Here is a 22208-nt window from a genome sequence, read left to right on the forward strand (position 1 = left end):
CAACTATCGCGACGAAAATTTTTTGAATATCGGAAAAATCAGACCAGAAGCCACTTTTTGGCACTTTCAGCCCCAATAACTCTGTGCTGAATATTTTTGGGCCGCTTTGAAGACTTGTTGAAGCTTTGGGGAATTTCCAATTTATTGACCGCGTAAATATTCAAGAATGCCGCTTTACTCCCAAATCGAATGTTGCATCAGTTGGAAACGGCGATTTCTCATGACCAATTTCTTTCCCTTTGGTTCTTCAAATGTCGTTTCGAAGCACTTTGATAATCATCAATTGATGATTCTCCTAATGTTAATTTTGAGGGTGATTGTACTTTGAGACTTGACATTTTTGTTAACACTGACGTCTGTATCCATTTCAATACCGGATAATTTTCCTGAGCTTTCAGAATCAGCTCAACCCAATTTTTCCCGTGTTCTTATAACAGCCAACGGATAGAATTCAACTAGAACTAATAAGATGTCTACGAAAAAGTGGCCAGTGAAAAACAGTAATTTAGCATAAGGAAATTCGGGCTTACTGGGTGATAATTATGCCACCAATTCCGCGAAAGAGAGAGTGCTGACGAACGAATTTTTGAAAATTACATATTTTGGGTCGAGAGGCGTTCTAGGGGATATGATAACTAGATGGCGTTTTCGGTTTTTAAAAATCTGGTCTCAATTTCCGTAGAGCGCAGATAGCGCCTAAATTTTAAGAGGCATTCGAACATTTTGTAAATATACCAGTTTTTGCTGTAAATGTAGAATCTTAAACTTCTGATTCCTTTTATTTTCCCATATTTGGAAAATCTGGAAAACTTTTATTCTTCCCCAGATTTCCTAAACTTCGGAGAAGAAAAATAAAGAACGAAAAATACATTTTTGAGTCAATTCCTACTTTTATAGCTGAATTCACAATTTCCTTGCCACAGATTACTTTTTTAACCGGATTTTCAATATTTTCCAAAATTTCAAAATCCGGGGAGAAGAAATAATAAAATATTCTCTTCTATCTTTAGCGATTTTTAGTGCAAATTTTTCAAGAAAAATCTTCTCCTAACTTCTGTTTCAGCACATCAAAAAAGTAGCTAAAACTTTTTTTTCTCATTATCTCGATTGCCCACCGTAGTTCAAAAATTTCTAGAAGTATCAAAGTTCAAAACGTCTTCCAGAAACCTGAATCACATGCTCATCTAGAATCTTCTGAAATAATTTCTTTTCAATGCACCTCATTAATACATTTCATATATTTCCCCTTTTCACCCCCATTCATACCCAGAAGTATTTTCACTCACGTAATCAGCTGTCTATTGTGATATTCTAGGAGTGGAGACTGAGGTATAAGTCATAGGGGAATTGGGTAAATGAGGTTAGTCTGGCACCTCCGCCTGATCTACTTTATGATTTTATTTTTTTCTTTCTTTATCGTTGCTTTTTTTGTTACTTTTTAAAGATAGCCTTCCCATTTTGATAATAAAAGTTTCCAGAATGTCCCTGAACTGCGATCTCATGAAAGATATTGCCCAATTTCCTCCGTTATCTGCACTTTTATTGTCCTTTTTATTAATGTCAGTGCTTATACTTCCTCTGATGGGATGGCTGATTGTGAGAATTGCGAAGAATCAACTGTACCATTTGAACACAAGGATATTGTTGATTGTTCATTGCTCCGGGATTTTTGTGCATTGTTTGGATAGGTGAGTGCAGGAAAGAAGTTGTAACAGTGCCTTGTAGTTGAGCTCTATTGAGAACAAGTGAAATTACAAAAGCCGATGATAAGATCTATTAGAATGTTTCGAGTTACAGTACCGTGCGGTAAGTTATAAAATTTGGCCTTTTTAAGTGGAAAATTACCAACTTTGACAGGGAGTTACGGTATCACTGATTATCCTACAAAGTAAATTACGTATAAACCATACAGAAAAAAAATAGAGCTTTATTTTTGTAGTCGGCTTATTTTTTGTACGGACACTCCCTAGCAAGTCACGTATCGACAACGTAATTTTAGCCTCAAATCGTCTCATTTCAGTGCAAAATAGAATGATTTTTCCTTAAAATGACCATAACTCTCTAGGAAGTGTTCGTACAAAAATGAACTCTACCTTTGTTCTCTATGGTTTATATAAAATTTACTTTGTGGGACAATCAGTGATACCGTAAAGCCCTCTCAAAGTTGGACAATTTCAATTGAAAAAGGCCAAATTATATAGCTTACTGAACGGTACTGTACATATGTAGTCATTTTCACATCTGTAATAAATCAGACAGTAGAATAATTCCCATCTGGAATGCCGTTTCCTCCCAAAGCTCATATTTTCTCTCACCTTCCGAGTTCTATACCCTAATTTCGTCTAGTATTACGGCTCCGCGACAATTCACAACTGCGACATTCCGCAACTGCGACATTTCGCAACTCACGTAGGTTTCGCAACTGCGACACTTCGCAACCGTGACATTTCGCCACTAGCCATTTCGCAACTGCGACGTTTCGCAACTACGACATTTCGCAACCACGACGTTTCGCAACTACACCGCATTTGCATATTTGGGTCAGTTGAAAATGTTGAGTATACCAAAACGTTTGGGAACATATTTGAAAACAATTAAATAGAAGAAAAAGTCATCTGACCCATTTTCTGGCAAAACTAGGTTAAACTATTGCTAGTTCAATGGTTGCGAAACGTCATAGTTGGGAAATGTCGCAGTTGCAAAAGGTCGTAGTTGCGGAACGTCGCAGTTGCGAAATAAACAGTTGCGAAATGTCGCAGTTGCGGAATGTCGCGGTTGTGAATTGTCGCGGAGCCAGTATTACACGCTATTAGAGCTTATTCTTATTATGTACTCCCAAACCACCTTTCCCAGCATTACCTTATTTCGCAATTTATAATGCCTTCTATTTATTCCCCTCATACCGGTCATTCTTTTACTTGTTGCCCCACATCTCTCACTTTAACCCACCCTTTGAATGGTCTCGTGAGGGATTCATTCTCAGCCTCTCGCCCCATATATTGATAATTTTTAGAAGAATAAATACAATACAATACAATACAATAATCGGTCAGCAAACACTGAACGAAAAATGCCTACGAATTTGTGAAATATTCAGAACAGTAAAATATGCAGACCTCAACCGATATTCAGTATTGGCAGAAATTGCGTTTGATATTTTTTGTTCTGAAAATAACACTTTCTGAAATTTTAAAATCTTTCTTACAAATTTTCTGACATTCCAGATTATTCCTCCACTCTTCCGACCTTTACAACTGGCATGTCGTGATGTATGAAACATCTTCTTGTGATATTATCTCGACTAGTGAGAGGTAACAACAACCGACCTATTTTCAGAAAACCAAAACAAGAATAAGAATTCAGATGTTTTTCCCTCCGTCTATTTCTCAATATCGGAATGTTCCTGGCAATTTACACCATGCCAACACTGGTATTAGAGAGATGTCTAGCCACCAGTCGGGTTTCCACTTATCAAACGAATCGGACCGCTTGGACGTGGTTGTTGATTTTTCAGGTAGAGAAGAGAGTTTTTGGGGGGAAAAAAAAAATTAACACCAACCGAAATCTAGGAGAATATGAAAACAAAATGAAGCAGAACATTTTCAGTTTTGAGTTCCGATATTTACTGTTTTATCTAATTCTTTTACCTGCACATAATTTTAGTCCAACTGATAAATCCGGATTATTTACTACTGTCGAAAAAATAAAGTTTCGACAAGGATTTTCAAAAAAAAAATTCGCGCGCTGAAACGCGCAAGCGCATAAATTTGTGGGCGGAGCTTAAACTGCAAGCTTAAATAAGCGGCTCGGTTCTAATTCCAGTTGTTTTTTCCAAATCAAGAACCGCGCCGCTTGCAGTTTAAGCTCCGTCCACAAATTTATACTTGCGCGTTTCAGCGCGCGAATTTTTTTTTGAAAATCTTTGTCGAAACTTTATTTTTTCGACAGTACTTTGCTTTTATTTGAAAGCTTTAAAAATTAAATGCAAAAGTTTATGCATTGCACTTCCAGGTTTGTCTCGCCACCTGGTTCCTTGGTCTCATTTATTCGCAAACCACATTTGGAGGAACTGCGATTTATTGCATTGCCGCGAGAGAAGGTCAGTTTGATAACATGCATGAGTCAGAACTGATTTTTCGGAGTTTCAACTATGCACGGTGTTCCAAGAAGCAAACTGGAATTTTTCAGATTTTTCTCATTAAAAATGAAAAATGTACCGTTTCGAATTTTTCTCAATTTCTGCGACGACAGTCTGATAGAATACCTATTCTTTGAGTGCAAGTTGAAAATATTCTGTCGTCTCTATAATTTTATCTTAGGCTCTTTTTGAGACTTGAGCAAAAATCAGTGCTTTCATTGAAAAATGGCGAATTTGGGGACCGACATCTGTTTTCTAATGTTACCTTGATGAAATTAGATTGCTCAGCACTGAAAAACCAGCAATGACTCGATTTTTGCTCAGAAAAAAACTTTCCCTGAAAAATACATCTCGGAGAGCCCCACCGGCATTGTCAGACTGCCAAAATTATAACGAAAAAAAAACGCTACTTTCTAGCCAAAAAAGTTCAAAACGTGCTCCATGTCTTAAAAAATCGTACCCACGAAAAATTTTAGATCAAAAATGTTTTAGAAAGCACATAATAATTATTGAAGCGATCTTAACTCTGAACTAACACTGCTTGTCAACAAAACCTAAATCAGATTATTGAAACAGAAAAAATTGTGTTATAAATTCATCTATTCCGATTCCAGCCGTGCCCTTCAACATGCTCCTCGCCTTCTCCATGTCAATCATTGTGCAGACAGTGTCATATTCCGGTTTTAGATATCTTCTGTATAAGAATAAAGTGAGTTTTTATAACGAAGGAGATACCCGAATTTTTTAAATTCACGGAACTTTTTGCTAGACCAATTTTTTCTCTGTTTCGGTTTTCTGTTTTATTTAGTCATTCTTACACAAAATAATGCTCGTAGTCTGTCCATATCCATTCCAAACTTTCAGAAACTAAAAGCATCTCTCCAAAAACGTGGCTCCGCCCTCACCAAAAGATACCAAGTCGAAGAATCCCTCCGATCCCTCGAAACAATATCAGTCCCCATTCATATGATGTTCTTTTTCGAAGTCTTCCACAGTCTCTCCTCATTTTTATTCCTCAATTTTAACGCCCTGATGCCACGTCATTGGTACTATTTTTGGATGGAGTTATCAGCATGTCTACCGGAATATGCTATTGCTTTCTTTGTGGCTTTTGTACTCCAGGAGAAGAAAATAGAGAGAAAGGTTGGTGGCTGATAATATTTTTTGAAAAAAAATCATGTTTTTCAGGGTAAAACATCGCTGAGAAGAGAGATGGAGGTGAACCCAGATCACTACTTCGATCAATACAATAGATCGTGGACAACCGGTCAAACACTAAAATTTTGAATTTTGAATAAACAGATTATCTAATTTTTTCAATTTTTATATTATTTCATGAGTTGTTTTTGAAAAGTGCCTGTGTCCTTTTCGGGTCAAAGACTTTTCAAAATAAATAATTGATTTTTCGTTTCTATAAAATCATGATACCCAAAAAGAATATTATTTTTCAGAATTGCTCGATGCTTAGTAGCAGAATGTGTCCACAAATATACCGTTTAGCTTGGTTTAGCAAATACCGCATTAGTTCGCTAAGCAATCTATAATTTTAAAATAAAGTTTTTGAAACAGAAAATTTTTCATTGACAATGAAGGTTTCAGATTTGTTTGAAGTAGTTATTAACAGTTCTTACTACTGCGCTCCACCGAAATCTCCATGTCTCGTTTTCTATGAGTCTCTCAATTTTCCACACAATTTTCTCGATTTCGGCAGAGCGCGGTTGATAGAAGCTTGCCGTGCTAATACCAAATCTGAAAAAAAAGAAATTGACTCCTAGCGTTTTTCGGCTCAAAAAATTATTTAGATAATACATATCACGTTTAAAAAAGTTCTAAAGTTCGGATGATTACAGGAGAAATTTATGTAGTTTCGTAGATTGACAAATTTACGAAAAAAGTCGTCTCACGATTTCAGATTTCAGAGGAAGAAATTGTTTTCTCAGATTAATTATTTAAATACGTTTTGATTTGTTCTCTAAAAAAGTCAAAGTTGCAATTTTTCCAGTCGCTTACGCAATGTTCACGTCGCTTCTGAAAGAGCAAATATAACATTTTGGAAACAGAAATTTTTTCGATTGACCATAAAATTTGTTTGGAGTAGTTAGTCCGTTCAGAACAAAAAAGAAAATAATTAAGCTCCTAAATCTTTCTGTCAAAGAAATGCTCTGATTACCTTTTGGTTCGAAAATTTGACTTTTGAAACTTTGCTGTTTCAAAAATTTTATGAGCTGATTGGAATACTTTCGATAATTATTAAGTTGTTCATTCCCACGGGTTTCTGTAAAACGAGGAACAGACCAATCTATGGTTATGATAAAAATAAAAATAATGTAAAAGTAACCATGTACAAGTTCATATACTGTTGTTCTCGGGTGTAGAAAATCAGTGGTTTCAAAAACGTGGAAAATTTCAAAAATCTTAGAATTCATTCAACTTACTAGGGAAGGCATCCAGGTGACCGTTGAAATACATATGGGACGTGACCTAAGTCATCGGAAAGCTGAGAAAACGCTGATTCCAAATATATATTCAGTTTTTGCCCTCGAGGCTTGGTTTTTGAGAAAAACAAGTTCAATGTTCAAAAAAAGATCAAATTACTGCCTGTTTGACACAAAAAACTATTTCAAATTTTTATTGCAGTTTTCGCGTTTTAAAAAGGTAATATTTTTTCAGAACTTTGACCTTGTTTTTCTCGAATACCAGGCTGCGAGGGCAAAAACTGAATATATATTTGGAATCAGCGTTTTCTCAGCTTTCCAATGGTATAGGTCACGCCCCATAACTTTACGGTCTCCTCGAGGCTTTCTTTAGTTACGTTTGAAGATGTTTGTATCGTAGAAAAAATCGGACCCGCCATGCTCTATAAGTTTTCGGTCACGAGTGCCTCTTCCCGTGAGCAACCGTACTCGTGTTTTGAGAAAATACTATTTTTTGAATTAGAACTATTTACAGAAATGCTCTGAACTTTATAGTTACTTGTTTGGAACAGTTTCTGAACGGAAGAAAAACTATTCTGAAATCTTTATGGTAAAATCAAAAACTTTTCTGTTTCAAAACTTTTACATATAAAAAATATTGTGACGACAATTATTCAATCAATTCCTTCATTTAATTTCATCCTAAGTATTGTTGTCTATAATAGAGAGATTCAGAGACAATGAAGATAGAAATTGAGGAGAAATGGAAGAACTTTTTAGTTTTTCCTAGAAAACAATCTTGATGGCAAAATGAAAAATTTCTGTTTCAGAACCTTCGATTATCAAAAATATAGTGACACCATTATTCCTGACGTCATAGTTTTTCACATTCGCAATCCTGGTTGAGTCTGCGACTTTTACTTTTTCACCCCCTCAATGGGTGATTACTGTTTCAATGGTATGTTAAAGTGACAACTAAAAAGTCAGACTCCAATTCCAATTCTAGTAATGGAAAAAAAAAAACCAATTCTAGTAGCGGAAAGCGGTTTTTGAAATGGCGGAAGGCGGAAGGCGGAAAGCGGAATGAAAAAAGTGCCAAAAGGCGGAAAGCGGAATAAAATGTCATTTTTAAGAATAAAATTGTATTCTTATTTTGTTGTAAAAAGCCCTTAAAATGGTTCAATTTGTGTTGAATTTCGCTTTTTTCGTTAAAAACGGATAGTCTTTTGCTGCAAAAAACATCAGTTGGAGTTGGAGAACAAAGTTTTCAAGATGATCTCCTCTAGGCGGAAGGCGGAAAAAATCTTAAAATAGCGGAAGGTGGAAAAATTTTTTTGGCGGAAAAAAAGCGGAAGGCGGAAGGCGGAATTCCGCTCAACTCTGTTCCCAACTTGAAAGAAACATTAAGCAGGTTTTGAAATAGTAGGTTAACGAGGATTTTTTATTCCAATGATTAGTTTTTCATGGCTGTATTCTTGAATGGTTTCTTTGTGAGAATTAATGAGAACAACGCACTGCAAGAGTGTGTTTTTAAAGTAGTTTGAGGGACCATAACTTGCTTCTGGCTGATTTTCAGACCTACCCCCAAGAGGATTTTATTCTTCCTCAAAATTCTGAGTCGATTCATATAATAAAATCAAAACTTTTTTCTCTACATGTGATTACTGTTTCAATGTTCTTTCTAGGGATGTTAAAAATGCGTTTTACGGTAACCTTCGCCTTTTTCATTTCCGCCGACGGCGATATTTGCCGCTTCAATTTCAGGCGAAGGCGGCCTTCGCCTTTTTCATTTCCGGCGAAGGCCGCCTTCGCCTGTTTTTAAAAAGCAAATTTTTGACGCGTTTCATTTCCCAGTGGTAAAAAATGCTGTTTTTTCTAATTTTGTGTAGAAATTAATTTCAAAAAGCGTAAAAAAATACTTGCCGAAAAATGAAAAGCGGTAATGAAAACCTGCGAGAAAAAAACTAAACAGGCGAAAATCGCCTGTCTTGGAAATGAATACGGCATTTTTCGCCTGATTAGGAAATGAAGCAGGCGCAGCGTGAAGGCGAAGGCGGCCTGCAACATCCCTAGTTCTTTCATAAAGATACGTACAATGTATGAACAGTACACGCTCTTCCACAGTAAACATTTCCATTTTCTCGATGAATGGAACCACGTGGATCCGGAATCTGAAAACGAAATGAGAAAGTGAGATAGCAGAGAGTTGGTAGATAGCATACCTGCTTTTCAAATTGTCGTGGCTTGGTTTCCAATTGTTTTCTTCCTTCATTCTTCTCCAAAAAGGAGTCATCTGGAGTATGTTCTTTTCCTTTTTCACTTCTCTCCAAGCCAATTGAATCAATCTCACATCTGATTTTATCGTGAATAGAGGAGACATTGTTTCTGAAAAATTACGATCTCTACAAATTTTAAACCTTTCAAAACTGACTGTGTGGCAACAACATGAAGCAGCAATCCCAATCTATTCCTTCATCCATTTGTTGATATTTTGATAAACCCATTTGGAAATGTATATAGTAAAGAATAATTAGAAACGGAGGACCTAATTTAGTTCCTCCTAGAAAATTTACTCTTTTTAGTTTTTTGAAAGCCACAAACACCACGTGTTTTGAAAAACTAAATTTGTTTTCTGGAAACTTAAGGTCACGTTGAAAACTGATTGAAAATTGAAAATTTGAATTTTTTCTTGCGTGTTTTTTTTCCTTTTCATGCTACACACTCAATTTTCGCAATGCTCATAAATTTCAGACCTACCTCCAAGAGTATTTTATGTTTTCCTCAAAATTCTGAGTCGATTTTATAAAAAAAATCGAAAAATAAATAACCCTCTCAATTACAGTCAAAAACTACAGTTTCTCGATATACTGTGAGAGTACATGTCTGAATCTGAAAACGAAATGAAAAAGTGAGATAGCAGAGAGTTGGTAAATAACATACATGTTTCGTGTGAAGTCTTCCAGTTGTGTTCCGCCTTCATTTGTTTCCAAAATTTAGTCATTGTCATTGTGGTCTTGACTATGAATATTGAAATTAGGGAGATAAAAATCTTCTTGAATAGTTCATCTTCAGAAAATCTTGAAAGCCACGAACACCATGTGTTTAAAAAAACTTAAATTGTTTTCATTGTAAAAAAAAATGACATTCAATTAGTTGTAAATACCATCAAGATAAACCGAATCGAGAAGAATCGCGAAATAGGAGTTTTAAAAGGTTGAACATTTGTTGAGAATCAAATTTTCAGACTCCAAATCGTAACTTTTCACTGTGAAATCAGATGTAAGGATCATATCAGCGTTCTAAGTGAAGTAAGTTTTTTAGTGTAGCATTGAAACAGTAATCACCAATTGTGGGGGTAAAGGAGTAAAAATTTTTTTTGATTTTATTATATGAATCGATTCAGAATTTTCGGAGAAAAAGATAATTCCATTGAAGTTCGGTCTGAAAATTCTCTTTAAACAAGATATGAGCTCTCAAAGTGGCCGGAAACACCCTCTCGCAGTGATATTTAAATCAAGAAAAAAATACGTAAGCCCCTTTTCCTCACCATTGGGAAATAAAAATACGTTTGGAGACCATCAAAAAACCCACTTTGAGAGCAGAGAAGTCTTTGGAGACGCTACTTTCAAACGACCTATACATTTGGTAATAGGTATTTTCGATCACGGGAAGTCCATTTTTGCTGTCAAAACCTGCTAAATGTTCCATGCGAGCCGATTTCTGAGCTCTCAAACTTTTCACATGGTCAACCTGTAGACGCAAGATATTCTCATTTTTGTGAAGTACGAGCACAGGTATACATTGCACTTCAACAACTTCCTCTCAAGATTTTGAACTAAAGTGAGTTTTCCATCGTGTCTTTATGAAAGAACATTGAAACAGTAATCACCAAGGAGGTAGAGAGAAAAAAAAGATTTGATTTTTTATATGAATCGTCTCAGAATATTGAGGAAAAAAGAATATCCTCTTGGAGGTAGGTCTGAAAATCAGTCATAAACAAGTTATGGTCTCTCAAAGTGCTCAAAAACAGCCTCTCGCCAACTTTTCTCATTAAATTACAGCGTAAAAATTATTTTCATGTTTTTCCCTTATTTCTTATCGCAAAAATTTGCATGCAAAGAATTACAGTTTGAAAACATAGTCGAAAATTTGACTTATTTGCAAAAATTGAAACTTTTTTTTAATTCAAAAAATATAATTTTTATACCGAAACCCTATAGAGAAACGTACTACGAGCGAGTGTTTTTGAAAACTTTCAGAGACCATAACTTGTTTCTGACTGATTTTCAGACCTACCTCCAATAGGGTTTTCTTTTTTCCTCGAAATTCTGAGTAGATTCATATAAAAAATCAAAACGTTTTTTTTTCACATCTCTACCTACCTGATAATTACTGTTTCAATGCTACACTAAAAAACTTACTTCTCTTCAACCGCACTTTTTCACAATTGGTACAATTGGAGAGTACTTTAGTACAATTGGAAACAAATACGAAACCGGGAAACTTCCAAAATATATGTTTTTGTGGTTAGAAACTATGAAAATTATTTCTACGCTGAAAGTTAATGGAAAAATAGTGCATGAGGGTGTTTTTGAACACTTTGAGAGACCATAACTTGTTTCTGATTGATTTTCATACTTACCTCCAAGAGGATTTTCTTTTTTCCTCGAAATTCTGAATCGATTCATATAATAAAATCACAACGTTTTTTTTTCTCTACCTCCTTGATGATTACTGTTTCAATGTTATTACTAATGAAATGCTTCTTCGAGATTCTGTTAATTCAAGTTTTAACTTATGTCCTTCTTCTTTCAATCTGGAAAACGAACTAGATTTTCATAAAGACACGATAGAAAGTTTATTCACATCGAACACTAAATTCAGTGAAGGAGCAAAAAAAATTATTCCCTCTCCGAAACAGTAAATTATACCTTTTCAATGGACAGGGAACGGCGAACACTAATAAACAAAATAAGCAGACTTGTCAAAAATCGGACCGGCCCGGACCGGGATTTTTCTTTGATTTCGGCCCGGACCGTGACAAGTCTGAAAATAAGGAAGTGGGATACCAGAGAGTCGGTGAACAACATACCGATAAAGATAATCAAATAACTTCACTTGCGAGAGACTCTTTCTTCTTCAACAATTCGCTCTGTTTCTACAATGGACATCGCTTTTTACGAAGTCATTTTTGAAGGAAATATTCTAGGAGAAACTAAACAGTTCCTACGTTTCACCTGAATTTCTATCTTTCTCCAAATCTGCTCTGATCGATGAATAGATATCAATTCCTATGAAAGAATCTTTGAAGGCGTAGATTGGATTTTCTGAAAAGTCATCCTAATAAAGAGTCAGCGACATCCGACTTCTGCAATTGGCATGGAGAGAAACCATAATGACAATGAACTTTTTTTTTAAACGTACGGTAGTGGAGCAAAACCTATCAAAGAATCAATAACATAATATCGAAACAGTAATCACAGATTACGGGTAGAGAAATAAAAAAAAGTTTTGATTTTTCAATAAATTCTTCGAAGACCCAGATGAGACGTTCTGTTTTATGATATTACCAAATAATTAGTTTTCAAAAGTTTAAAATTGTCGAGAACGTATTTTTTTAGAGTCCAAGTCATCTCTTTTCACATTTTTCTCGATTTTCTTCCTTTCCTTCGTATCTCTCGATTATGGACATCTATACTTATGGTGATGAAAAGGACTGGGGTTCCGCAATAATTGGCGTCACATTATTTTTTATTAGTAGAAGTTTTGAAACAGAACTTTTTTTGATTTTACCGTAAAAGCTTGAATTATTTGAAGACATCGATTGGACCTTCTGCTACGTGATATGGCTTTTTCAACTAGCATCGGAAAAGCGAAAAAGGAAAAGAAAATCCGGATAACAAGCTTCTGGAACAACAAGAAGATGGACACAAGAAGCATTTCATTAAAAATAACATTGAAACAATGATTAAAGAGGAAAAAATGTTTGGTTTTTTAAAATATGAATCGACTCAAAATTTCGGGGGAAAAGGAAACATTTTCTTGAAGGTAGGTCTGGAAATTAGTCAGAAAAAAGTTACGACATCTGGAAGTTTTCAAAAACACCCTATCTCAGTGTGTTGCTCCCATTAACTTCCAGCTTTTTTATCTTTGAAAACATAGAAATCTGGTTTGAAAAATAATTTTAAAAAAACCATTTTTCATTCTGTTTTCAACGTGACCCGAAGTTTCCAGAAAACAAAATTAGTTTTTCTAGACTCGTGGTGTTTGTGGATTCAAAAAAATCCGAAGAGAAAATATTTTCGAAGAAACTAAAAGTTTCTCCGTGTCTCATCGTTCTTCACTTAAATACTCCAGATGACAAATTTCTGGAGACGTGTGAAAACGGAAAACAATTGGGAGACAACTCATGATAATCTGAAAAACCGGTATGTTATCTACCAACTCTCTGCTATCTCACTTTCTCATTTCGTTTTCAGATTACGGATCCACGTGGCCCATTCATCGAGAAAATTGTAATGTTTTCTGCGGTAGAGCGTGTACTGTTCATACATTGTACGTCAACATCGTTGTCAAGTTTCATCGTATATGAAAAAACATTGAAACAGTAATCATCAAGGAGATAGAGATGTGAAAAAAAGATTTGATTTTATTATATGAATCGACTCAGAATTCGTAGGAAAAAAGAATATCCTCTTGGAGATAAGTCTGAAAATCAGTGAGAAACAAGTTATGAGCTCTCAAAGGGGTCAAAAACACCATCTCCCAACGCGCTGCTTTCATTAATTCTCACAAAGACACCATTCAAGTCGGAAATGCTGCCTTGAAAAACTAATCATACGAATAGAAAATCATCGAAAATCTACAAATCCTGTTTCAAAACCTGATTTATAGATAACTGTCATGGTGAAATTCGAGGTCAAATCCTAGCTATTTTCTGATTCTTAACCACAGGATTTTGCCTTTTCCTCTCCGAAGCATGCCCTCTTTATAAATTACTGAACACGGCAGATAGAAAGGGTTCAATTGGCTCAGTCGGTAGACACCTCCGTTTTGGAAAATTTCCACTCAAGTTCGGTTCCAACTTCTATTTTTCATTTTTTTCATTTTTTTTTTCATCTTTCTTTTTAAGGATTATTGTTACAATAAGTCATTATTTGAGAAAATTTATCAATTGTTCCAAATAGGAAGTCACGGGTTCTGTGGGTGAATACTGAAACTACACGCACTCCACTAGGCTTGGAGGCAAATGTTTCCCGCATTACTTTGCTTCCGATAACTCTCAATGTGAACATTTTTGAGAAACACATAAAGAAGAAATCAATGAAAAATGAGAAAAATAATTTCTATGCTTGAATTTGATGACAAAGAGCGCTGCGAGAAAGTCGGTGCTCTCTTTTCCCCAGAATTCTGAGTCGATTCAGACTTTAAAAAATACAGCACACAATTACTTTCCTGTCTCTTTCCAGAGATATTTATCAAAACCACTCAAGCAAGACAAATTGTAAATCTGATTTTCAATTTTCAATGAGTTTTCAACGTGACCCTAAGTTTCCAGAAAACAAAGTTAGTAAAGTTATACAACAAGCTGAATGTGGTATTAGTCGCTTTCAAAATTCTGGAGAGAAAATATTCTAGGAGAAACTAAAAGTTTCTACGTTTCTAATCATTCTAGACTTTATTAATTTCCTCCTCAATAATGGATTTAAAATTCTTCGATTACTGCCGTCACAATAATTTTTATATAAGTAAAAGTTTTGAAACAGAAATTTATTTGATTTTACCATAAAGGTTGAAATTATTTGCAGGTATCGACTAGACCTTCTGCTACATGATATAACCAAAGAGTCAGTTTTAAAAGGTTTAAAATTTGTCGCGATCGTAATTTTTCAGAGACCAAGTCAACTCTGTTCATGGTAGATGTTCGTCTCCTTCAACTTGTTTGGAGAGAAGTGAAAAAAGGAAAGAAAATAATACCAATGACTACCTTTTGGAACAGCTCTCGAAGTGAAGTAAGATTTTTAGTTTTATCATAGAAACAGTAATCACTGATTGTGGGCGTGAAGAAGTTTTAACAAATTTACTTTGTTTCAATATATATCGTTTCAGAACTTTGTGAAAAAGAGAAAATCCTCTTGGAGACATGTCTGAAAATCAGTCAGAAAAAAGTTATAACCTCTGGAAGTTCTCAAAAACACCTTCGCGCAGTGTGTTGCTCCCATTAACTTTCAGTTTTTTCTTTGAAAACATAGAAATCCAGTCTGAAAAATAATTTTAAAAACCTCCTCACGCAAAAAATTTTCGAATCTGATTTTCAATTTTCAATCAGTTTTCCACGTGATCCGAAGTTTCCAGAAATCAAATTTATTTTTTCTAGTCACGTGGTGTTTGTGGATTCAAAAAATCCAAAGAGAAAATGTTTTCTGAGAAACTAAAGGTTTCTCCGTTCTTCACTTTATTTGGTTCCTCATCATAAATGGATTAAAAAAAATAAGTACGAACAAATGGATGAATTATTATAAGTAAAAGTTTTGAAACCGAAAATTTTTGCATTTCTCCATAAAGGTTTGAATTGTATGAAGATATCGATTGGACCTTCTGCAACATGATACTGCCAAAGAGTTAGTTTTAAAAGGTTTAGAAGTTGTCGAGAACGTAATTTTTCAGAGTCGAAGTCTCCCATTTTCACTGTAAAAGAGGACGTGAGACTTCTTCAACTAGCATGGCGAAATGCGAAAAAGGAAAAGAAGATAATTCAGACGACAACTGTACGGAACAGCCTTTGAAGTGAAGTAAGTTTTTTAGTTTTAGCATTTGAAACAGATCGTAATTTTTCAGAGACCAAGTCAACTCTGTTCACGGTAAAATCCGATGTTCGTCTCCTTCAACTTGTTTGGAAAGAAGTGAAAAAAGAAAAGAAAATAATACCAATGACTAGCTTTTGGAAAGGAATGAAGGAGGAAAACCACGGGACCCAAAGACATGATGATCTGAGGAACGGTATGTTATCTACCAACTCTTTGCAATCTCACTTTCTCATTTCGTTTTCAGATTCAGGATCCATATATCTCAATTTATCGAAAAACTTGGAATGTTGTCTGTGCAGGAGAAGAAAACATTCTTCCATTACTGCACATCCACAACTTGCTTACCAGAGTTTGAGAAAAAAGTAAGTCTTCCATCGTATATTTATGAAAATCGAGTTCCTTTTCCAGATTGAAAGAAGAGGAACACAAGTATAAATGGGAACCAACAAAATCATGAAGAATCGAATAATTTTTAAGTTATGAACTAAAGTGAGATTTCCATCTTGTTTTTATGAAAGAACATTGAAACAGTAATCACCAAAGAGGTAGTGGAGTAAAAAAAGTTGAGTTTTCAATATGAATCGACTCAGAATTTTGAGTAGAAAAGAAAATCCTCTTGGAGGTAGGTCGGAAAATCAGTCAGTAAAGAGTTATGGCCTCTCAAAGTGCTCAAAAATCCCCTCTCGCAGTGTTCTTCATTCATTGATTTTCGCTCTAATTTTTTTTCTCTTTTTTTCATGAGCACTGCTAAAATCGAGACTGTAGTCTGAAAAAGAATAAAAAAACATTTCACGCAAGAAAATATTCAAATCCGATTTTCAATTTTCAATCAGTTTTCAACGTGACCTTAAGTTTCCAGAAAACAAATTTAGTTTTTCTAGACACGTGGTACTTGTGGCGTTGAAAACATTCTGGGCAGGAATTGTTCTAGGAGGAACTAAATTAGTTCCTCCGTTTCTAATTATTCTTTACTATACACATTTCCGACGTCATAAATGGATTTATCTAAATATCAACAAATGGACGAAGGAATAGATTGGGATTGCTGCTTCTTGCTGATGCCACACAGTCTGTTTTGAAAGGTTTAAAATTTGTCGAGATCGTCATTTTTCAGAAACAAAGTCTCCTCTATTCACAGTAAAATCAGATGTACGCATTATGCAGTTGGCTTGGAGAGAAGTGAAAAAACAAAAGAAAATAATACCCATGACTTCCTTTTGGAGAAGAACGAAGGAAGAAAACAATTGGGAACCAAGCCACGACAATTTGAAAAACCGGTATGTTATCTACCAAATCTCTGCTATCTAACTTTTTCATTTCGTTTTCAGATTCCGGATCCACGTGGATCCATTCATCGAGAAGATGGAAATGCTTTCTGTGGAAGAACGTACTGTTCATACATTGCACTTATCTTTATGAAAGAACATTGAAACAGTAATCACCAACGAGGTAGAGAAAAAAAGTTTTTTAATTTTTATATGAATCGACTCAGCTTTTCAAGGAAAAAAGAAAATCCTCTTGTAGGTAGGTCTGAAAATCAATCAGAAACAAGTTATGAGCTCTCAAAGTGCTTAAAAATACCCTCTCGCAGTGGGTTGCTCTCATTCCTTCTCACAAGGGAACCTTTCAAGTCGGAAATGTTACCGTGAAAAACTAATCATAGGGATAGAAAATCATCGAAAATCTACGAAATTTTCCTTCATATCTTTAAGAAAATCTAGTTAGTTTTTCAGAATAAAGGATGAAGGACATAAATTCAAACTGGAACAAACAAAATCAAGGCGAATCGAGTTTTTTTTGTCTTATGATGAAACAATCCATCTAGAAGGAAAACACAAGAAACAACGGTGAGTTCGAATACTTGATTCATTTTGGATTCACACTTTCCCTCCGATCAGTCCCATTCCTTCCCCCGTGACATTTGTTCTCTTTGCGTGACACCCCTTTTCTCTTATCATCCTTTCCACCTTTCCGCGAGAGTGAAGGTTTGGCCTAGTGGTTAATTGTTTTGCTTTTGGATATGCTCCTTCCGAGTTCGAACCTTTTCGCTTCTTATTTTTTTGTTTTCTTTTTTTGCGATAGAAAAAATCGAGTATCATTGTTTATAAGATCATTCACGATTTTAAGAATAAACAAAGTTAGAACATCGAATCAAAAATTGAACTACTCTCAACTAGAGCTATTCACTTTGTGAACCACTAGGACTCCCTTTTTTGGGAAGAAATGTATGAATTGAGAGAGTGGCACGCTGGTCTGCCTAAGCCCAACCGGATAGAAATTCTTCTTTGGTGAAGTAGTTTTGATCGGGAATTCGAGAAAAATCATCTGATTTCCATGCAAAAGTACATACACGTCATCAACGATCTTCTCATTTCAGAAACCAGTGATACGAAGAGGCACATCGACACGTCTCAACGGAGCAGTTGGTTGGATCCCGCTGTGTGTCTCTCTTCTCATTGTAATTTTTCTATTTATTGAATAAATGAGGTTCTTGATGTCACTATAACATTACAGTGAAACAGGAATCACCAGTTAAAAGGTAGAAAAACAAAACAAAACGTTATTGTTTTTTTTAAATATAAATCGTCTCAGAATTTGTAAGAAAAAAAGAAAATCCTTCTAACTGTAAGCCTGAAAATCAGTCAAAAACAAGTTATGGTCCCTCAAAGTGATTCAAAAACACCCTCCTGCTCTATTTTCCCATTAACTTTCAGCGTAAAAATAATTTTATTTATTTATTTTGAATACACACGCGAGGTCATTTTCTCACCCCAAAATTTTTTGTTTTGAGAATTTCCCGGTTTCGAATTGTCTCGGTTTCCGATTGTTCCAGTTTTAAAGTGTCTAAATTCCGAAAGGTTCCCCTCTGAAACGTTCTTGGTTCCGAAACTTCTTGATTATAAAACGTCTCGGTTTTGAAATGTCCTGTTTCCGAAATTATTCAGTTCCGAATTGGTATATTTTCAAAATGCCTTGGTTCTGAAATTTTATGGTTCCAGAATTTTCAGCTCCGAAATATAAAGGTTCCAAAGTTCCTTGGTTCCGAAATATCTTGGTTCTGAAATATTTCAGTTTCAAAATGCCTCGAAATGTCTTTAGTTTGAATCGTCTTGGTTCTGAAAATCATGACCTTTCACCGTTTCTCTATTGATTTCGTCAAATAACATTGTGTATCCTTCATTGTTATCAAATTTGCATCACAATAGAAAACTTTCCTAGAAAACCGTTTTTTCGAGTCTTTCTCCCAGTCAACATTTCATATTTTTCGAAAATGTACCAAAAACTTTTCTATTCTCTCGTGGTGTTCTTATCCATTTCTGTGTGTTATGGTGGAAATCCAACTGCCGATCCAAACTGTGCCATCAATGCAGTTGATGCCTCTCTTCTCGACAGTCTCACTTTGGGTGCTGGTGGAGAATTCGAATTTCCAGATCCTCCACCACCGTACCTCCGTACCAAAAGACCAACAACTCCTCATCATACATCCCCTGGGCTATCGTCTCCAGCTAATCCATCCGCTACTATCGTGACTGATGCACCACCGACTTCTGATCCGACTGTCGTTCCTGGAGGTAATTTAAAAATATGAAGTGTCGGTCACAAAATAATCATTTATTTGCAGACTCTACCTTCCCACCAGCCTCCCCCGGTACCGGGCAACCCCCTGAACCATCTACGCCAGGCAATAACCAAGATGACCCATCGACCATCTCGCCTGGACACACAGACGCTGAATCTGACTCTCCTTCTTCAACTCCATCCCCTGTCACCTCCACTCCCAGCTCCTGCAACGGACCTCTTTGCTCTATTCAGCAAAGTCTCGATCAACTCGTTGCACAGATCCTCGCATATCTTCAGGAACTGTTCGGGAACTTGTTGGCAGCATTTGGAATCAACTTGAATAATATTGGCTGATTCATGTTCTTTGGGGTTTTGATATAAGAAATGAAAGTTATGAGCATTGCAAATAGTTCTGACAGTTGAAAGTTGGTCACTAAAGAATCAAAGATAAAATGGAGAGAAGAACATGAACAAATCTGGGAAATCAACAGCCATAAATTACCCAACCTGACACATGCTTGTTAGATCAGGCCTAGACGGAACAGTATTTTTTCAGAAATCGCAACCCGGGTGGACACTAACAAGGGAAGTCTTTGGAGGGGCCACATTCAAACGACCTAGAAATTTGATTATAGGTATTTTCGACCACGGGGAGTCCATTTCTGCAGTCAAAACCTGCTAAATGTCTCTGCGAGCAGAGTTATAAGCTCTCAAACTTTTCAGATAGTTAAGTTTTTCACATGGAATTGCAAATTGGTCGTGTATACGTCACCGCGCGGTTCTATTTGGGATCCCCAGTGGTTTACCTGAGCTCGTACGTTGCAAAAATGAGAATATCTTGCGTATACTACTTGTCGATTTGGAATTCCATGTGAAAAAGCTTAACCATCTTAAACGTTTGAGAGCTCATAACCTCTGCTCGCAGAGACATTTAGCAGGAATTGACTGCAGAAATGGACTCCTCGTGGTCGAAAATACATATAACCAAATTTAAAGGTCGTTTGAAAGTAGCGCCTCTAAATACATCCCTTGTAAAATAGTATCAATTTCAGTATTTGACGTGAGAATTCTGAACCACTTGCTTGCTAGTATGGGCCGGATGAAAGTTTCATAACTCTATTAATTCTGAAATCTAGCAAAGTTTGAGAACCAGGGTTTAGCGAAATTCAGCTTTCCGCCACTTTAAGATTTTGCCCACCTTCCACTTAGATAATATCAGCTTGAAAAATTTTTCTTTTGACTTCTCCGTACCCTCATCTGTCCCCATTTCAAAACTACAACTTTTCTATCGTTATGAACGTTTGAACTTCTTTCCTTTTTTCCTTGGTCTTCCCGATCTCCGATGCCACTTTTTCATTCCTATTGTCATGCAAATACCTATTGAGCACCCTTCACACCCTCTTTTATATTCTCCTCGTCTTATGATTTTCCGTGACATTCCAACTGCAAAACCATCTTGTGTTATGCTCATTTTCTGGATTCTCTTCCCTGCGATTGCCAACGCGGCAACTTGTCCAGCATGTCCAACTGTAGGGATGTGGTCGGAATGGGTGGCTAATGGAAATTGTGCCGCTACTTGTGGAGCATGTGCAAATTTGACATACACAAGAACTTGCTTGTCATCTCCAAATTGTCCATGCAGGTGAGCAACGCTACTGTCTTAATTTTTCTACGATTAAAACAAATTTCAGCGGCGCCAACTCAGCAATCAAACCATGCGGCACCCAAGCCTGTAACTACCCTCGTTCTAATGGTCCCACCAAACCATGTTGTGATGGAAGTACTCCAATCGTGTACAACAACTTGTATCATTGTGGAACCGTGGCTCAACTGGCGCCCATTTCTTATTGTTGCCCGGATAATGGGACATGGAGTGCATGGAGTGCATGGAAGGAAACTGCGCCGGGCAAAATTGAGGTTTGTGTCTTTTCGAATTTCGAAATGTTTACAAGTTTTACAGTATACCCGTAACAGAATCTGTGTGTCAAGCGGCTACGGATGTCAATGTGTCGGAGAAACTGTGGAAAATAAATTTGGTAAGGAATGTTGGGTAAATTGTGAAGTCCGTTTTATCGATTTCAGAGCTGTTCAGTTTGTCTGTTATCGATATTTTGAAACTGTAAAACTTTCGGAGTTACGGAAAACTTGAACGACAGAAAGTAAAACTTCTGTTTCCGAAAGATCTTATATTTTTGATAATTTGGGGAAGTTCGGTTGTCGAAGAAGCGGACATAATAGTGTGACCAGATCATATATGTAGCTGCACACTGTTGATAAAGAAATTTACTGTAGAAACCACAGCTCTTATGCGTCAAGACTATCAGCACCGCTGCCCAACTTTTCGGGAGTTTTGCACTTTTTCAGGGGGTATTTGAGTTTAGAACTCGGAAGAATAGAACTGCGACAAAATAAAACTGTGAAAATATAGAACAGGAAAAAATAGAACTGAACAAAGTGGAACTTAAAAAAAATGGAACTGCTACAAAACAGAACTCAACAAAATAGCAAACTCGAAACTATTAGGGTCAATTTTATAGAGAATTCTAAAAGTCAATTTCCTTGTAAGTGTGCGTACTGATATTAAACGCGCTTCACTAGACTTGGAGGGAAATTCAAACTTTAACTTTTTCAATTCGCTGTTTCGTTGTGGCACTTTGATACGCAGCTTAATCGGCCACTTTCTGAGCCGATTTATACCAGTTTTCCCGGATTTTAATCAGTTTTTCAACTGTCGCAGGTATTTTTCAGTCCAATTCTACTAAAAGAATTCTAAATTAAAAAATCATTTTAAATTTAGCGCTCAGACCCATGTATCAGCACAGTGCTCTTCACCCTCACCTTATGAATACTATCCAAAACAGTATGCCATTTCCAGAATGCCCATGCCCACCACTCAAACAATCAGACTGTGTGTATACTCCTACCAATAAGGCCGTGTACACAGCACGTGCTCCTCAGTATCATGCAATGCAGTGCAAAGCAGTCTTCCTCGTGGAAACTTCGAGTTTTAGAGAAACATTTTATGACCCACATACGGGAGCAAACAATCAGATTGATATGGTGACCACTGTGATGTACAAGAAAAATGATAAATGCTATGAGACGAAATTCAAAACGTATGAAGGAGCTGCAAATTCAACGGACGGGCAAATGCAACCAGTGGAGTTTAAATGTGATATTGAGACGATGACGTGGACTGGGACGAATGAATACACGAAGGAAGTGTTGACGGGAGTTACTGCAATCGGACAGTATTATACTCCTAAACCAAAACCAACGTCCCCTTAA

The 22208-nt window shown here is 36.1% G+C and overlaps 6 protein-coding genes across 6 annotated transcripts; 5 read left to right on the forward strand and 1 right to left on the reverse strand.

Moving 5' to 3' along the window:
• Nucleotides 1-4766: 4766 nt before the first annotated feature.
• On the forward strand, nt 4767-5425 carry GCK72_013037 (uncharacterized protein; the record flags this gene model as incomplete). Its single annotated transcript, XM_003091305.2, has 3 exons — nt 4767-4847; nt 5003-5281; nt 5327-5425. 3 exons carry the CDS (start codon nt 4767-4769, stop codon nt 5423-5425), a joined length of 459 nt encoding a protein of 152 aa, XP_003091353.2.
• A 3205-nt stretch (nt 5426-8630) lies between these two features.
• GCK72_013038 (uncharacterized protein) lies at nt 8631-9056 on the reverse strand (the record flags this gene model as incomplete). The annotated part of the gene is made up of 3 exons (XM_053729595.1): nt 8631-8723; nt 8775-8937; nt 8980-9056. The coding sequence occupies 3 exons, from the start codon at nt 9054-9056 to the stop codon at nt 8631-8633; spliced, it is 333 nt and encodes a 110-aa protein (XP_053584367.1).
• A 6447-nt stretch (nt 9057-15503) lies between these two features.
• Nucleotides 15504-15816, forward strand: GCK72_013039 (uncharacterized protein; the record flags this gene model as incomplete). The annotated part of the gene is made up of 3 exons (XM_053729596.1): nt 15504-15552; nt 15604-15721; nt 15768-15816. The coding sequence occupies 3 exons, from the start codon at nt 15504-15506 to the stop codon at nt 15814-15816; spliced, it is 216 nt and encodes a 71-aa protein (XP_053584368.1).
• Nucleotides 15817-16378: 562 nt separating this feature from the next.
• GCK72_013040 (uncharacterized protein) lies at nt 16379-16789 on the forward strand (the record flags this gene model as incomplete). The annotated part of the gene is made up of 3 exons (XM_053729597.1): nt 16379-16427; nt 16524-16636; nt 16688-16789. The coding sequence occupies 3 exons, from the start codon at nt 16379-16381 to the stop codon at nt 16787-16789; spliced, it is 264 nt and encodes an 87-aa protein (XP_053584369.1).
• A 1841-nt stretch (nt 16790-18630) lies between these two features.
• GCK72_013041 (uncharacterized protein) lies at nt 18631-19274 on the forward strand (the record flags this gene model as incomplete). The annotated part of the gene is made up of 2 exons (XM_003089993.2): nt 18631-18931; nt 18982-19274. The coding sequence occupies 2 exons, from the start codon at nt 18631-18633 to the stop codon at nt 19272-19274; spliced, it is 594 nt and encodes a 197-aa protein (XP_003090041.2).
• A 1067-nt stretch (nt 19275-20341) lies between these two features.
• GCK72_013042 (uncharacterized protein) lies at nt 20342-22208 on the forward strand (the record flags this gene model as incomplete). The annotated part of the gene is made up of 4 exons (XM_003096531.2): nt 20342-20562; nt 20612-20837; nt 20881-20956; nt 21796-22208. The coding sequence occupies 4 exons, from the start codon at nt 20342-20344 to the stop codon at nt 22206-22208; spliced, it is 936 nt and encodes a 311-aa protein (XP_003096579.2).

Source organism: Caenorhabditis remanei, chromosome IV (genome assembly GCF_010183535.1).
Source record: "Caenorhabditis remanei strain PX506 chromosome IV, whole genome shotgun sequence".
Taxonomy (NCBI): Eukaryota; Metazoa; Nematoda; class Chromadorea; order Rhabditida; family Rhabditidae; genus Caenorhabditis; species Caenorhabditis remanei.